The following is an 18,849-nucleotide window of genomic DNA, read 5'->3' as shown; positions in this document are numbered from 1 at the left end:
TTATATTATATTGTATTATATTATATTATATATTAATTTAACCTTTCAAGCTTCTTTTCTAGTTGTTGAGCATTGTTCAAGAGAAGGAGCATTTTCTAGAACATTTCATTTGTAAGTATTATATGCAGATACTTTTTTTTAAACTTGCGAGGATCTGATGATATTACACAGAAGAAAAGATGGCAAGCTAAGTGCTACAAGCACTTTCATATAATTATGCACCATGTTTTCTGCAGGTTCGTGAGGAGAGTTGTGGGTTGTACCTCGGTACTGCGCTCAAGTAATGAATGTGACATACTTGTACGTATTTGTACATACATACTAAGACAAGACAAGTTAAGATAAGATCAAACAAAAACCCCCAAAACATTATGTGAAATATTGTTTAGCAAATAAAATTATATAATATAAATGCAGCCTAGTAGAAAAGCAATAAGATAGAATACATCACGGCAAATAAAACAGGTCCATTAAAATAAGAATAGAATTGATGAGCAAAGCACTGAGGTAGTAAAGTAATATCTAAATTGACAATGAAATATTGCATTTAAAATTGAAATATTGCACTTGAAAAATGAAACAATACAAATAACAATAATTAAGTGTGTAATTAATAACATTGCACATTGAACACAACACTTGTGTACTGACCTTTATTGTGCATTCCAATTATATGGCACATATTGAGCAGTTGAGACTTTCTTGTCTAAACTTTCCTGTATTCTAAAAATGTTGAGAAGTGGCCTCACTGTCAGAGACAGCCTTCTGGTTAGTCACTGAAATCTGAGATAGTCCACCTTGTGGCATACGGACCAGAGAACTACGTATGCCTCAAGGTCTACAGCATCTAAGATTTCCCATCTAGACCTAATAAGGATTAACATCTAGCCACCATGTGCAGGAGACCCAACCGCAACAGTCTTCTTCTTTAGGAAAGTTTAACGCTCTGCTGTTGAATCACAAATAATACATCAATACAATCTAACTCCTGAAATGAGAACATCTCCAGAAAGCCCTCTCTGAATCTTTCAGGGCCATTTCATACTTTCCACTCTGAGGCCTAGTGTCAATATGACATTTGGCACATCAACCTAATCCGCCTTAACATGATAAACGTGGTGCCCTGCATTTCTCTGTATTTGCTTAGCAGGTCTTTATATGGAATAAAATGCACTCTGCATCTCTGCCTCTGCTCAGCAAGTCCCCACATGGTGTGTCTGACGTTCTGTGAGTCAAATGAGGAACTTCTCCACTTCACAATCCTTTCTTTGGAAAGATGCTAAGCTGCCAACAAAGTCTATAAAACATGCAGAAGCTGCCAAAGATTTCATAAGAACATAAAATGAGCCACCAATTAATAATAATCAGCACAAGGTATAACAAGGGTTTACAGTGAAAGTTATCATCGAAAACAACGCATAATGATGATGATTAATAGGTTAAATCAAGAAATACTGAGCAGAATAAAGGTAAGGTTAAAAACAAGGATTAAAAACGAGCCTCTGGGTACATTTAGACCTTAAGATGAATATATGAGCTTCTTCACTATGAGCATGCAAGACTTTAATCGTGTGGGATCGGCCGTATTTAAGCACAAGGATAGAAGCACACATCAAAACCTTAAAAAAAAAAAAATTAAGGATAGAAGCACACATCAAAACCTTAAAAAAAAAAAAATTCCTACAGGACAAATTGGAACAAATTAATAATGTAAAACCTAACTTGGAATACTTGAGTAAATAAGGATATTATGAGAAGCCTGTTATGTTTAATTTATGAAGATTAGGGTTGTAAAAAAATAATTTTCTGACTTTATTTGTTCACAGTTTTATTCTATGAGCCTCTTCGGCAAGTGTTACTTTTACTTTTATGTACGTTTAAAGACAGGACTTTTGCTTGTGAATTAGTATTATTTTACACTGCAGTATGACCACTTTTAGTTAAGTAAAACATCTGAATGCTTCTCTACCTCTTTTGGACGCACGTGTGGGTGCATGTGTGGACTTTTTGCTGTGCTTTGACAAGGAACAGATTCTGAGGGAGTTTTTTTTTTTCCCTTTTTTTCTTCCCATTTGAAGAAGTTTCCAGGATTGCTGCTGTCATTCATCTCACAACGGGAATTCCTTTGTATGTCGACCTTTGACACGCAGACTGATCAGGCACATCTTCTTTCTCAACATCTTTCTCCTCGTGCAGAACATCCTGTTTGGCCAAATTTGGAATATTCTGAACGCAACATAGCACTGACCTCATAGCACATCTGACAGTGATATGAAATAAAAGAGGTTCAGTGATCAGTTTGGCTGTCTGTCAGTCTGACAATTAGGAGGACATTGTTTTGGAAACTGGGAGTTCAAGTATTTAAAGCATTCGGTGTTTTGTTTCCACAGAAAGTTGACTCATCATGTTGTTTCCAGGAATACATTTTTAAAAAATTAAACCAAAATGTTTTACAGTCTTCAGCTTGTAGTCACTGCTTCACAGAAGCTGCTGGGGGTAGAAACAAAAAACAATGCTGGCTATCATCAACTAGTGATGTTCGTTCCATTAAAGAAGTATTTCATCTCTGGTTTCTATTTATACTGTGTCCCATGCTTCAACTGTTTCCTTTTAAACTTTTTATGGTGGGCATAAATGCTTATATGATGAAGAAATATTTAGATGCATTCTCCAAAAACTTTACAACTCTACAGATAAACTGCATTCTCATTTTCGTTTTGAAAGAAAGATAAAGTGGGCAGCACAGTTTTAGCACCTCAGAGAAGGTCCTGGGTTTGAATCTCTGGGTCGGCTGGGGTTCTTCTGTGTGGAGTTTGCATGTTCTCCTTGCTGCCGTTCTACCACAATCCAAAAACATGCATGCTAGGTAAACTGTGATTCTAAATTGGCCATAGGTGTCGGCTACAGTAGGAACCACCCCTACTGTAACTCCCTACGAGATAGTCAGTGTGGAAGATTGGTTCTGTGTGGAGTTTGGGGGATACGCATGGTAGATTTAATGGTTGTCTGTCTCCTTATGTTGGCCCTGTGATGGACTGGCAATCTGTCCAGATTGTGCTCCACCTCTCTTGGCCTTCCACAGGATTAAGTGGGTATTGCTAAAGGATGAATGGATAGAAGAAAGGTAAGAGTGATGTAGGAACAAAGGCTTCCGGTATAAAACAGTGTCAAAGTCCTTAAGAGAAGATAGCAGGGGAGACAGAAGTCAACAACCCATCATTCTTAGACTTCTTTTTAACTTGCTGATTGGTTAGATTTATGTACTAAAACTGTGTGGTTGGGTTTTTGAAAATATCTCACTTTGTTTGACCCTTTTGCATCAATCACTACTTGTTAGAAACTTGGTTATGTTTAGACACCAAACCTACTTGGCTGAGTTTTGGAAAAGTAGCTTACTTTGGGTTAAAATCTGACCCTTTCATGGTGCATTTGAAGCTTCTCTCCATTTTCTACTGCCCAATTGAATGTAGGATTGGTTGGCTGAAAAGGAGCAAAGGTAAACCCAAACAGTGAATAGTACAGATGTGTTGACTGACACACACTTTTGATATGTGACAAAGAAATGGCAGTAAAAATGCTGCCTTCAAAACATAACTGAGCACTTTAGCTGTAAAGGAACAATTAGATTAGATTAGAGTAGATTAGATTAGATTAGATTAGATTAGATTAGATTAGAAGTACATCCAATATATGTTTTCTCTTTTTCCCTACATTTTTTTCAAGTTCAAAAAGACCCCTTTTATCAACGGTAGCCCATTTTCTAACCATTTTAACCATTGGGGGGAAAACTTCAATATGCAATCAGTAATTTTATATTTTATCATGCCTTTCTGTATGTTTCTGAGTTTCAGAAATTTTAGATTCATGGAATTAAATGCAACTGCCATGACTACTACAATAAAAAAAAGAACTACTAACAGGTACAACAAACAGAATAAAAACCAGTTTAAAGAAATTCTGTTTCAGTCCAACACTTTCTTAGTCACAGGGAAAAATCCAAAGTCATTGCATTCTAGGATGATTTTGGAGTGAAGAGTTAAGGCAGTGAGTTCAAAATGCATAATCTCTTATGTCTCCATCTTTTTGAGGTTTTTCTGCCTCTTCTTCAGTGGATTTCTTTCTTTTGCAGGATTATTGCAAAATGGCAATTGAAGAAAGAAGCGCTTCTTCAAGTCAGTGGAACTGACATCAAATACTGATGTTTACTTCAGATGTGTTCGATCCCTGCTGGTTTATGCTAATACAACTTCAAAATACCTGCACTGGAATCATGCCAACATGACATCATGCTGCATATTTCTGTGAAGCTTTGCATGATAATAACAGCAACACGACGGTCGAACTGGGACTCTAGCCCTTTCCCTTTCACATGAAATGAATGTCGAAAATCACCAACCATGAGGGACCACAGCAGTTGATGTGCCACAATGAATCCATCCGCTGATCTATTTAGATAATTATGGCAGCTTAATCTGTCATTTATGAAACACATCTGTCATTTATGAAACACAGATGTTGAAGTGAGAATAGCACATGCAAATACTTTACATTTTTGTGTTGCAATTCCAGGAATCCCAATTTATATCACTCATGAGACACTCTGGGTTCACAGTCAGTGTTGCCGGGAAACAAAGAGATGAAAATAGCCTGATACTCACAAACAATCAACAACATAATAAGACATATGGGGTTTCCAGATTTCTCTCACTTCCAAGCATGCTCAAAACTATTAGTTGCAGCATGCCATTCCATATGTGACATCTTTAACTAAAAATAATCTCTTGTAAAACAGTTTGGTCAAAGCTACAATCGCAATGTCTGATTCACATTCTGTTGGAATTGTTTTATTATTGCGTACAAGCTGCAGATGGTCTCTGTGTTTCATTTGGGTCTTTTTTTTTTTAGCAGCACCAGCAGCACAGCTCTGCGGGACGTTTGTCTATCTGCTGTTGTACCACTTTGGGCTGAAATATCTCAAAAAGGATTGGATGAGGGGCCATGAAATTCTTTGCATACATTCATGGTACTTAGTTTATGAATACCAATGACTGTAGTGAGCTCCTGCTGTTTTAACAATCAGAATGTAGTTGACATTTGTAGGTGACAACTAAGCATTTTGATGACCATTGCTGTTAAATTTGCTATAGGTAATCAAATTCCATTGAGGAATAATTCACTTATTCAATAAAAACGCTTGACATCTACCAGATTTGCACAAAATTTTGAAGACATGTTCATGATCCCCTGAGGATGAATCCAACATGTTTTGAATATCTTCTGACTTTTCCTCTAGCACCTTCAGTTGTTAACATCTTTGGGTTTGAGTTGAACACAGCTTGGATGATTTCCTGTGAAATGTGGTCCATATTGTCTGGATTACCAGAAGATAAACCCTAATCATTTTGGTGATCACCTCACTTTTCATGTACTGAAGCACCACCATCAGGTCAAAATTGTAATTTCTTCAGATATTTGCTTTGTGACCAAATTTCTGCAAAACTAATAGTAGCAGAAGTAACTAACATTTAATCAAGTACTGCACAGTTCAAGCTTGTTGTGCTTTATGTGAGTATTTCCATGTTGTGCTACTTTATACTTCTACTCCACTACATTTATTTGACAGCTATATTTTGCAACTTCTAAGATGGAGAGATTTTACACGATGGTTAATATAACAAGCTTTAAAAATACAACACACTGTTAAAGATTAAGCCAGAGATTTCCAACCTTTATAACTTCCTTGCTGCAGTGTGTAGCTGGGCTCACACTACAGATGTCTGCGAGTTGTCAGCAGCTCCAACAAACAGTGATTTTTTTCCCTCTAAATGTCTCACATGGTTTCATTTCAATAAATGTTGAATGATGTAATGATCCAATATGTCGCCATAAATCAAAGATGAGAGAAAAAGCCCACAAAGTGAAAACAGATTTGAGTGTCAGAGCTTTGTTTTTCTTCTCTCCACTCTCATTAATCATGTTTGGGGCCCTCAGATTTATCTGTTGTCCCGGTATATAAAACTGGATATAAAGTGGTTCAAATTAGCTCTACCTGCAGCAGCTAACAGTAACAGGCTGCTGACACATTGATGCTTAACTATTAATAATCTATTGATGTCAGACATAATAATATATAAGTCAGAGGGACTAAAACAGTGCTTTTACTTTAATATAGAACTATATTTTGCTGGTAATACTCAAAGACTTTTATTTAAGTAGGACGTTCATGCTTTGCATTGTATTTTTGCATTGCCATGCTGGTACTTCTACTTTGACCAAGTGATGGATCTGAAAACTTCTTGCACCCTGATAGCTAATGACCTTCCCACCAGCTTCAACTACACTCTGTATTTAGTGCTACCTAAAAAGCAAATGTGCTAACTGTAACAGTGGACCTGATAAAAGTTGTTCAATGACATGTTATTGTTGTCGTTGCAAGAATATGTTCGTGTTGATGCGAGAATTTAGTTCAAACCTCCACTGTGTCTAAAGGTTCAGCTGGTGTTACACATTACATATTGGTAAGCATACAAAGGTCTGTGTTACGCAAATTTAAACATTTCACTAAGTCCGTGAGAGTCCAATGGGACCCCTAAACACAGGTCCTTGTGCAACGACACAATAAGTGCAATAGTTGGCATGCTCAGCTGTATTGTGTATGTGTCAAAAATGTTGATATGACCTACTGTGCATGTATACAATTGACTCATTTGAGTGGACTCCCTCACCCCAAAAAAAGTATAACAATATCAAGTATACGTCAGTGCTTGTCTGCAGTTGTCTGAGTGTGTATCCGCAACAGAGAACAGTCAAGGCTTTGTACTTTCTGTGTCCACAATTACATGATGGCTCAAGTTATATAAATTTTGCCATCTGTTCAAGAGTCCATGCAGACCCATCTGCTTAGGTCTACGTGCAACCCAACATTTGTGTCCGTATGGTGACTATATGAGCCATAGTGTGCTTGCTTGGCAGCAGTGTGTATGTCCGAAACATGTAGCTATGACCTGCTGCGCATCTCTGCAACCAAGTCTCCCACGCACTTAGAAAAGTATTACAATAGCAATAGCAAAGACTACACATCTGTTGTTACTCGTTACTAGTTTTACCTCTGCTAAGTAGTCGTGCTTCGTTGACAGCTTCAGTGTAAGGTTTCCGGTTCAGTCAATAGTTGAGCTCACAGATGTTGAGCAAAGTGGTAGTCGTTGTAGTTGTAGAAGTTGCTGAACTGCCAAAATCCCTGTCTGGTGGCACACCTCCATCCAAAGTGATAAACACTAAACTGACCAGTGCAGGAAATGCCCTGTAAGACTCAGAAGGCCCTGTTTGTTCCTGACTGGAAGGCAAAAATCTTTATGGTTGTTTCTCTGTACACTCTAAGGGGCAGTGAAAAGTCGCTGTCATAGAGAGGGAGAGGGATGCAATAATTACTTCAGTATGTGGGTAGTGGCACACATTTACAGTCTCATCAGGAATGTATTCACAGTGTTCACTCTGGTGGACAGGTAAAGTGACATTTTCAGTTTCAGGCTGTGATCATCCTCTCAGGCTTTTTTTCAGCGACAAAAGTAAAGTTCTTCTTCTGAAGCATCAGTACAACAAGTGAGCACTAGAAATGACTCCACAGCTGTCTGCTGGATTTCTTGAAAGCATCTTTTCTGATAAAAAGTGAAGTAGCCTTTAGCCTTGAGCTCGCTAGTGTGAGAAGTGACATGCATTTGATTCCGCATGGCTTATCTTTTTACCCGTAGACAGCTCTGCAGCACGTGGACCTGTATGCCAGCATGTCTGTCCAAACATCACAGTGAAATACTGCCCATGAAATATGAAGCTGTCAACCGTCTCCAAATTTAGCACCACGAAACAAAGTGTTTCAAGTGATGTTTTTACAGCGGGGGCTCGGGTCGGGGTGTAGAGGTGGGCTCCGTCATATGAAGTGCCAGTCCCTGGGGGGAAGTTAAACCACAACCTAATCAGGAGTGTAGACTACAAAGGCATTTTTCTCCAGTTAATTGGAACCAGTTAAAAGCCAGAAAGAGACGGTATGTCTTGAGAAATCTCTGAGGAAATCTGTGGCATCTGATGAATGAGCTGGTAGACAAACGTGTTAAGCGTCTTTGAAATTAGAGAATGATGAAGTGAGAAATTAGCTACTTTTGATTGAGGTTTGCTTTCAGCGTCGATGGTAGGTGGCGGAACGTGCTGCAGGATTTTCCAGGGAGACGTTCCCGGGGTATTCCAGCAATGCGTGTCGGAGCGGCAACAGGACGGAGGTCATCGCTCATCCACGGTCTTCGCCACCCCCACCCCCTTCTCCTCCATCTTTTTCTTCCCTTCCTCTCCTCTTTTATCTACACACCTTTTCCCTCCTTCTTTTGTGTGGTAAGAAAAACAAGGTGGAAGGGGTTGGAGGAGGATGGAAGGAAGGAGTCGCAGAAGAAAAAAAAAAAAAATACAGCATCCCATGTCAAATGTCACAAAACAAAAGCCCTGAGAAAACAGACAGTGGACTTCTCTTTCCTGTCGGCAGATTTACTCAGTCTGGGTTGTAAAGGTGGGTGGCCCGAGTGATGAGATAGTGTTATTATCTGTGTGTGTTTAGGTTTGGTTGTATGACCCCCCACTGAACTGTGAAGGAGCACAGGAGGCTGAAAAGGAGGGGAGCCCAGAGGGTGGAGTGTGGTCAGACAAAATGGATGGTAGAGGGGCAGAGGGGCTGGGTGCGGGGGGTAAACAGAAATGGAGGGTAGAGAAGAAAGACTGGAGAGAAAGAGTTATGAAAACAAAAGTATTGTAGCAGATGGGGCCAGGGGTTTACCTTGGAAACACCATTACAGCAGAGGAACTGGGGGAGCGTTCAGGAGGGGCGTGAGCCAAGCTGGAGTTTATCACAATCTTTGGAGACTGATGAACAAGGGGAGGATGGGGGGCGTAGGGGGGGAGTCCCACACACAGCAGCAGCAGCAGCAGCAGTAGACACACTCCTCACACACTGAGGGGGGAAGAGATATAAAAAGGGCTCCCAGGGAGAAAGAAGCGGCCAGGCAAGCGTCCGAGCTGCTGTCCTGCTCTGTTCCACGCTGCTGTGCGGCACCGACACTGTTTTTAATGCCAGTGTGTGAGAGAGAAAGTGCACATGGGCATCAGAGAGAAGCGTGCTGTCTCCACCACAAAGGAATAAACTTTTACTGTTCTTTTTTTTCAGAAGATAAAAGACAGCGACGATTGACTGGATGGGGGGAGTTGACGAGCTGCTGAAGCCTGCCTGTTCTTAAACCCTGTTTGATTTCCAGGTTTCTCGCTTGAGTTGTTTACTCGTCTCCCTCTGAGTACTTTTTACCTCCATGACGGGGAGTCAAGAGGTGACTCTCGAGCTGCCTGCAGAGGAATTTGAACAGTAGCAGAGACTTTCTCCCCTCTGAGCTGCCACTCTTCTGGCTGTCATCTTGTGTTTTTATTCTTTTGTTTGATCACTCTTCGGAAGAGCCGAGACAGAATGGACGGCTCATTTTTATTAGATACAGACTACAATCACACCTACATGGATGGACATTTTTACTTTGAGGACAACATTGATGGTTTTGGCATCACCATGGCCATTCTCTACCTGCTGGTTTGCATTGTGGGGCTCGCTGGGAACTCACTTGTCATCGTCGCCATTTTAAAACTGGACAAAATGTCATCTTCCACAACGGTATACATCTTCAACCTGGCGGTAGCCGACGGACTTTTCATGGTCGGTCTGCCCTTCATTGCGAGCCAGAACTTCCAGAACCACTGGATGTTTGGCGACATCGCCTGCAAAGCGGTCATGGTGCTAGATGGCATCAACCAGTTTACCAGTGTCTTCTGTCTGACGGTGATGAGCATCGACCGCTACATGGCGCTGGCCGAGCCTCTTCGGTTTGCCCGTTTTAGGACGCCGCGTTGTGCCAAGATCGTGTCGGCGTTCCTGTGGCTGTTCTCCCTCCTCACCATTCTCCCCATGGCGCTTCACTTCTCAGCCAGTGGAGGCCTGTGCTTACCTGACTTTGTCTCAGACGCCTGGTGGCTCGGCGTCCTTTCTTACACCTTCGTCATGGGCTTCGCTTTGCCCTTCATGGTCATGACGGCTTCCTACACGGCGCTGTTGGTCACCCTGCGGTCCCAGCGACTCAGAACCTCGACGCCAAACCAAGAGAGTCACCGGCTGGAGCGACAGGTCACCAAAATGGTGGTGGCGGTGGTGGTGGTGTTCGGGATGTGCTGGCTTCCGTTTTACACCTTCAACTTCTGCTCCCTGTATCAAAGCGGCTTGGTCCTGACCTTCGCCAGGGCTTTTGAGTTTGTGGTGCTGTTGTCGTACTCGTGGAGCTGCGCTAACCCCATCCTCTACGCCTGTCTCTCTGACACCTTCAGGAGGCACTTCCGCACCCTGCTCTGCCCCGTCGCCAAGTCATCTCCCAGCATGCAGTGCAACACTGAACGGTATGACCTAAGCGATACAGTTGTGCGGGATGTCACCATTCTGGCCTAAAGGGGAGGAAATAGACTGAGTCACCATGTTACACCATTGCCTGTCATGATGCACTGCATGATATTTTTGAACTTTTTAAAACCTATTTACTCACTTGATGGTTTGTAGATATGTGATAAATTCAGATTTGGCTTAACTTGGAATGTATTGAAGCTGCATTGTTTTCCTCAAAGAATAAAGTTGTACATATTTTCGTTGAAGTTTGTTGTGCCTTAGATAAACAGATTTGATGTCTTACTGTTTAAATGTTCACTCCTGCCTCAGATGCTGTTGTTTGATCAAGTATCTACAAAGACTGGGCTTTACAACACACTTCTGTTGACCACACAGTTCAGGTTTTGAATACTGACTGGGAATCTTTCTGCTAAGCTGAAAGGTGTACTGTGTCCTTTGTGAAATGAAAAAGTGGAATTTCCCATCACGTCTTTTGCAAAGCTTCTTTCCCAGCATAAGAAAGGCAAAAGAGTCACAAAAAATAGTCTTCAAACATCACAATTTAATTAGATTTTTCTGATTCTTGTCACCATTTCTGCATTTCAATACCAGGTCTCGATCGGGAAATAGTCCACCTCCTGCTCTGTCTGACTCAGACCTGTTGTATAATTCGACTTCTAGGAACTCAGACCCACAAGGCGACGTGCTCCAGTGCATCTCCTGTTGTACTTCTTTTCAGCAGAACTAATAAAATGCGACACAAGAGGGATGAAGTGTGGACAGGTGGAGTGTAAACAGAATAACAGGGGCCACATGCCTTTGGCTGAACACAAGCGCAAACACGTACATGCACATGCACACTCGGCAAACAGCGTATCCACAACTCCCACAGCTGGATTATGTCCTAGTGGCTTTAAGTGTACGAGGGCATCGGATGAGTGTGTTTGTGCTCGGGTGGCCATGTACGTGTTCTTGCATATTCGTGTGTACAGGCCTTCTCACGTGGGAACTGAGTGTGTCTTGGGCTTGTATTCTGTTTGATAGTGATGTATGAAAGAAAGGCACTTAAGCGTATTACCAGGTGTATTTGTATGCATCTGCTTGCTTCATGAACTGTATATTATTCCTATGTGGAAAAATACCAGCATGTGTTCTTTTATTGCTTATATATTGTCAGTCACTCTGTAAATATCTGCTTCACACCACATGTGGTTGAAAACCCTGGATCTCCAGAGCGTTTTTTTTCTTTCTTTCTTTCTTGATGACTTTGATTTTGATGTTATCCAACGTGATTTGAATGGATTTTGTAAATCTGCATAGCAGATAATCCATCAATTTCGGTAAAACACAAGAATTCCCAGAACTGAGGAGATTTTCTTGTAACAGTTACACTCTTTCTTTCATTTACTAATTCAGTGGGTTTAGTTGGGAATCATCTTTCCCCTCTGTTATGAACATGTGTCTGAGGTTAGGATTTCACTTGTGGAAAGCAACTCGATTCACATAGGCGTTATATTTACATGCAATGTTGAGGCACCTGTATGTCAATTTCATGCTACCTTATGTTTGTACATTTGTTTGTCAAATTTTGTAACTAGTTATTTGTCAGATGTATATTTTACATTAAAACATATAATCAAATCCCAACATATGTATTGTATGTGATGCGCTATTGTGGATTAATGTGTCCAACAGTACATGTGGTAGGTAGTTACAGTCTGTTCCACTTCAGCCTGTGCTGCTGTAACGCTGTGTACATGTTACCTAATCAATAATAATATTGCATACCTTTCTCTGAGTATGCAAAACTATCATTGATTGGCCTTTGCCTTCAGATAACATGAGCACATTTTGCTGACAGTACTTCTATAAAAGCAAGAATTTTAATCAGAGCAGAGTTGTCCACGTCTATTCAATCACAGCACTTGGCCAGTCAACAATCAAAGGATATTTAGACATAGGTTTGTATTTTTGCCCTTTCAGATGCACAGAAACAGCACAGAGGACGATTGGATTCTCAGAACAGATGCTGGCAGTCAATTATTGGTTATGTAACTATGCATGAATGAGAAAATGATGTCTGCGACAATCTCTATTGTGGTGATAGAAACATAAACCACATGTCAAAATGTGTACCAGAGTTGTGAGTGCTTGTTTTTAAAAGTGCTTGTCAGTGTAATCCAGTTACGCCACATCTAAACAAAAGAAAAACACATATTTTGTCACTGACATCGCAAATCAAAACACGTTGCTCAGGCTTGGATTACATGAAAATGGATCATGACTGCAGCTACTCTGTCGTGTGCATTTCTGTATACGTTGTAAATAAATTTCTCTCTCGCATTCTGTGCTTATGTTTTGCTTCCTGCAGCGTTTTAGTGCAAAGGAATGAATCACAACGCACACGCTAGCATTTTTTTTTTTTTTTTAATCATCTGTTTTATTCCATGAGTCAGAATAAATGCCAAGGAAATAGTTTTATGCATCTGTCATGTTGTGAGTAAGAGTCATATTTAGAAATGACCAGCGAGTGTTGGCTCAAGTTAGTAAAATGCTGCTTGCTCATCAAACGGATCAAACAAATAGTCCATTAATGCCACACGTGAACCAGTTTAGCATATTCTGATGATGCAGTTTTACAAGGTTGTATTGGGTGTTTTACTCAAATAAAGACATAAAAAGAGTTCACCTCTGTTTTTTAATAGCAGCAGACACTAGAATTCATACATTCTCAGATTTCCGACATCCCAACCCTTGACCGTCTGCTCCAACCTTTCCCCCCAGAGGGCATCTTGTGAACCAGAAAGATTCATAGATGTGTAAGAGGTGGCTGAGTTCAATGGCAGCCTAAAGGCACAAACACTCACACGGCTCATATAGGTATCGGTTTTGATTCAATATCAAACATATGGCTTAATCTGGTCGGATATCTCGGGGTGTCACTCGAAGGTTTAATCCGTCGACAAGGGCTCGCAACATCTGCCGCACGCGTAAATAACACAATAAATATAGAACATTTGCGTCATTTCAGACGTTGTCGTCGATGCATATAAATAAATAATGCGCAACATAAATCACAATGACCTGCCGCGGGTGGGTCGTGTGTTTTCAAAGCTGCAGTTAAAGCTCGAGGAGGTTGAGGAGGTCAGCGGGTGCTGGGTCGGCTGGGCTGAGGTGGTGGAGTTCAGGACGATCGGGTGTGTGCGCTAGATTGTGTCGCGATACCAGTGAAGTTGTGACTGTGAACCGTGAGCTAGATGCAGATCTTTATCTGTTTGTCCCGCTTCATTCTTCTTCATTAAATCTTAACCCTTTCAACATAAGCAGAAGAAAATGGTTTTAATACACGCCCTCATCAAACTGTTCAGATTTTACAATTCAGTAAAGGTGCAGTTTCAACCATCTGCACATTAATGTTCAAGTATGCAAGGACACAAGAGCTTTATTTGGCCATGAATCTTCTACGAGTTATTCTACTAATTTTCTTTGACTCATATCTAAACAAAAGGAACTTTAGTAATTTCTCTGGACTGACGGACCAAAGCAAAAACAGACCTTGGGCAGACTTCTGATTATGATAAAATAGTCAGTGTCCACAAATGTTATTGTCCTTAAATCTGGTTTTGCTGAAGCTCAAACCTCAACAGAAGAATGATGAGAATACAGAACTTTTTTTTTTATTTTATTTTATTTTTTTTTATATCAAAATCATTGTGTTGCGTGACAACATTTAATTTAATCTAAAAACAAAATCTGTTGGCTGGACAGCTTTTTTTAATATTCTAATATTCTCTGAATTGTTGAAAGAAAAGGAAAACTTTAAGAGACTGTTTAAAGGATTTCTTTTCTGTGATTCTGTCCAGTAGCCCATCATCAACTTGATCATAAAAATGGTCATTTTATTGACGTTTTCTGTCTCTAGCCTGGCTACCTAGAAATAGTTTCATCTGAAAACAAGAGTACATGCTTTCTGCATACACTGCAAAAAATAGTTTTAAAAAAACAAGTAAAATAGCAAGGGTGCTAGGAAAAAAACATGTTAAAAATTGGTGGAATGCTGTGAGTTTCCAAAACTGTAAAAGCTGTAAGAATAATAGCAAAATAGTTATATTTTTTTTAGTTGATTTAATTACAATAACAGTGTTATTTTATAGCTTCACATTTCATTTGTAAAAAAATTTAAAATAAATAACTAAAAATTGGCATTTGGTTTGCACATTGTGTGCAGTTTTGACCATTTTTTCATATTTTCTATTGAGTCATCATGTAATTTGATACACCTTTTTGGTGTGTTTTTACTAGATACTATCTGTAATTTACCAACTGTAAAACATCAGTTAAAATTCTTTTTTCCCCTCTATTTTTTTTTCAATTTGCTGATTTAATTACAGTAAAAAAAACAAAAAAGTTTCATTTCATGGTCAAATGTAAAATAATGAAGTAACTTTTTTTTCTTCTTTTTAATAGATTTTTAATGTGGACGCTTTTTTGTTTTTGTTTGTTTTTACAAAATTGACAAGATGTTTCTTTATTGGTTAACATGTCAATGATTTTTTTTTCTTCTGTGATTTTACTGTATAATATCTGTAATTTGAACAAAAAAATAACAGTTAATTAGTATTATGCTTTAATTCTTTTACTGTGTAGTTCAGCTCTGCCAGAAATGGAGATTATTCTTTAAACAAGCTTTAACTACTCAAAAACTTTGAAAAACACTAAACTGCATGAAATACAGAAAAAGAAAATAAAGGAAATGTGTGATGGATTAGGCTGGTGTTAGGCTCCCTCATGTGCTGTTAAACTACTAAATTCTATCTCCTTTGTCCTTCTAAGTTATTGAAGATTTTGAAATCTCAGCCTCAAGACTTTTGAGGGGGGTACCTGTTGCTTCATCACACCAGAAAATAAAATTTAAAATGTTAAGAAGCTTTAGCCTCATCCCATCAGCACTACACTGAGCGCAGGTGTAACTTCTGTACTTGGAATGTTTAAGCAGCTAAAATGTCCTTAACTAGCCTCATAGAGGACAAAACATCACGCCGGGAAAAAGTTCAAATCCATTTTTGGAGACAGTCTTCTCTAAAGATAATTAAATTAAAATCAAATCAAATCAAGTTTATTGTCATTTTGCTGTACACACACAGTAGTACAGGCAAGATGAGAGAGCATTTCTTCAGGATTATTTAACCAGCAAGTTTTGTGGAATGCACGTCTGGGTTAAGACACCAAACGTTCACTGTCACTGCCTCCTGAAGGAGCTGCTGCATCCATGTGTGCTGCCATTCGTTGAACATGGTGAACCTCTTCAGGTCCTGGTAGATCTTCAGGGACACAAAGACACACATGATGGTGTGACGATGGTGAAGCCGCAGATGCTGCCCAGAGCTACCTGCCTGTCTGTCCATCTGGAATAATGTCGTCCCCTCCAGCTGTATGGCTGTCTGGGATGTTGTCATGGAGCCATGTTTCTGTTAAAGCAAACACACAGCAGTCTTTCCACTCTTTGCAGGTTTCTCTCAGCAAACGTAGTTCGTCCAGCTTGTTGTCGAGGGGGCGGACATTGGACAATAGGAGGACGGTCCTGCTGGTCTGGAGGGGTTAGCCTTTACCATGGATCCCGTCTCTCTTCCCCCTCCTTTGTTTCCGTTCCCACCGTTTGTGCTTCCTTCTCTCTCGGGTAACTGCCGGTGTAGTCTCCGATCGGACTCCGTGTTGGTGTAGAATGTCCAAATCACAACCGATCGTCACAATTCCAGCACCGTTCACTGTCCTGACACCCAGCAAAGTCTCCCGGCCACAAGTTCCGCGGACTGAACATCTGGGATAGACAAGACACTCGAAGCGTTCACTTTCGTTGTCTCCTTAAGTGGCCGCTGCGTCTATGCGCGCCGCCATCACCGTGATAAGTTAGTTATGTTAACTTCAACATGTCCTTCTCACTCTGAAACATCCTGCTGAAGGGTCAACTGTTGCTGTTCAAGATCAAAGTCCAGTTTCTATTCTCCCAGTGCAGCCTTTACTGGTGGTGGAGATGTGTCATAAGGACATTTGCAGCGTTTGTTGGTTAGTATTCTGATTGGCTAGAGGTGAACCTGCAGGCACTCCTCCAGCCAATCTGAGCAGGTGGTCATGAATAACATTGATCCGATGAGGACGGGAGGGAACCTGTGCCGAAGGGAAAGACGGATTTAGAGAAAACTTAACACACTTTGGTAAAGAAAATGTCACATCTTACACATCTTTTAATATCGTTGCCTGAAGTGTTCCACCTGGCTCAGTCTGAAGCCACAAAGTCTGCCTAAATCTTACTAATTAACATTTTATCCTGTGTTTAATCCATGCAAAAACTCCAGGAAGAAACTTTTCCCAGCCAAAAATAGTCTGCCGCCTGTATAATTGTAGCTTTCACTAACATTAAACAGATTAAACTAACAAGATAAAACGTGTTAATTAGTGGAGTTTAGAGGTGCCGGCTGTCGGATATGTTTTACTCAAACGTTGGACAAAGTCGAGCTCTTCTTGCCTGGTTTCAGTCTTTGTCAGTGTCCAAGCTAACTGCACGCTGGCTTCGTATTTAACATGCACACATGAATGTAGGATCATTCTCTTAATGTAACTGTGAAAATGTCAAACTATTGCTTCGAATCAAAACAATACTTAAAGCTGCAGTTGGCAGAAATTCCTCCCACCAGATGAACACGGTCAAAAGTCCACATTCCGTTGTGGCTTTAATGAGATTAAACTCTTTGTTTTATTACAGCAACTTTGATACTCGGACGCAGTTAAGTTGTGGCTCACTTTTCCTATGATGGAAACTTTCCATACATTAGTCAGCTATAACTGTGCACATGATCAGATGTTAGACTTCATGAATAATTGATGACGTTGCAACTCATTTATTTACAAAAAGGGGTAATTTTGTGTCAACTCAGCAAAGGTGGTAGATTGAGCTTCGCAGAATCTGTTGAAACTTTGTAGGAATGATCTTTGGCATCTGGAATCTGCTGAAAATCCAACATTTCCATAGTTTTAGAAGAGAAATTTTTAATAAATCTCTTTTGAACTGGAAATTGAGGGAGATGCCTCTTTCAGATGTCCATATCTCTTGTGCTAGAGTCTTCAGATTTTCAGATGTTAAGAAGTTTCTGGTGAATACAGATCAAATTCTGGCAATCAAGACTAGATTTTTTGCTAAAGACCTCTCAAATTTAGGATTTGTTCAGAAACCACAAATACATTTTTTATTATTTCCAAAATTTTAGAAAAAGAAAGCTTTCGTATGTTAAATCAATAAAATAATATAAATGAGAGTTGTGGCCAATCAAAGTTGACATACGTAAAAAAAAGTTTTTTTCTTTTTTAATGATAACTTATTATTTAAAAACTCTATTAAAAAAAAAAAGTGAAAATGTTGGAATTTCAGCAACATAAAAAGGCAGATGTCGGTTTTAGATGCCAAAGATCATTCCAACAACAAGATGATCAAGCAACTGACCTCTAATCTCGTTAAGTTGACAAGGAATGACCCAAAGAGCAGTTTAATACACCCGTATAAAAGACAACGTTTATATTGTTTCTGTTTCCTGTCAGTCTTTATCACATAGCAGAATGCAAGCCAACAATCGAATGAAACCATTTCCGTAATAGTTGCAACCCGACTTTAGACACCAACACTGATTGACACTGACGAGCACCAAAAGTGACAAATGAGGGTTACAAAGCAGATATATAGGTTTTAAAAAGGTCTGAAATTTATTGTATTATTAACTTTGTAGTTGTTTAGCTGCTGCCTTTCACATGGCACGACAACAGGCAGCGACTAGCAGCTCTTGAGGTGGAATGGTTTCCCGCACGTTGCTCAGTGCATGAGTGGACATCCTGAATCAATCAGCACACCTCAAACGACAACGCTGACCGTTTGTCTCCATTGGCTCTCTGGCTTGACATGCACTTCACTTAGGTTTGGATTTTCAAGCACGTAAACATGCATTTTAGCCAAATTATGCAAACTGCAAATATTCTGTTTGATCACTTCAACCCACTGCGCCACCAAGTCCTCTCTCACTGTGGGCTTTTTGGCTAGGTATGCTCCTTCATCTGATCAGTGAAAAGCCCTGTGATTGGCTGAAAGCTCCCAACATCGCTTAGATTTTCAAAAGCCTAAAAACAGACGCAGACTGCCTGAATTACAACAGGCTAAAAATGGAGTTTTAACCCTGTGATGCCAACAATTACTGCTTAACCCAGCTTTAAACTGTTTTGTTGTTTATTTTTAAACAGCACCTACCGCATAACAAACAAACAAAAAATAATTAGCATTTGATAACATTATAAACCCAACAAACGACCAAAATACCAAAAGCACTGCGCTGTTTAACTTGTTCTGGTGAACTGGTCAATTG

At 39.9% G+C, this 18,849-nt stretch overlaps 1 protein-coding gene across 1 annotated transcript; it reads left to right on the top strand.

The window, feature by feature from the left end:
• The first annotated feature begins 8,983 nt into the window (after positions 1-8,983).
• On the top strand, positions 8,984-12,790 carry LOC103364068 (somatostatin receptor type 5). The gene has a single exon (XM_008291074.1). It carries the CDS (start codon positions 9,494-9,496, stop codon positions 10,511-10,513), a length of 1,020 nt encoding a protein of 339 aa, XP_008289296.1. The 5' UTR covers positions 8,984-9,493; the 3' UTR covers positions 10,514-12,790.
• Positions 12,791-18,849: the final 6,059 nt, after the last annotated feature.

Source organism: Stegastes partitus, unplaced genomic scaffold (assembly GCF_000690725.1).
Source record: "Stegastes partitus isolate 25-593 unplaced genomic scaffold, Stegastes_partitus-1.0.2 Scaffold714, whole genome shotgun sequence".
In the NCBI taxonomy this organism is placed as follows: Eukaryota; Metazoa; Chordata; class Actinopteri; family Pomacentridae; genus Stegastes; species Stegastes partitus.
This window is presented reverse-complemented; position numbering and strand designations above follow the sequence as displayed.

What these genes read in the sequence shown, in the direction of transcription:
- LOC103364068 (XM_008291074.1), top strand. Translation starts at nt 9,494, where the DNA reads ATGGACGGCTCATTTTTATTAGATACAGACTACAATCACACCTACATG.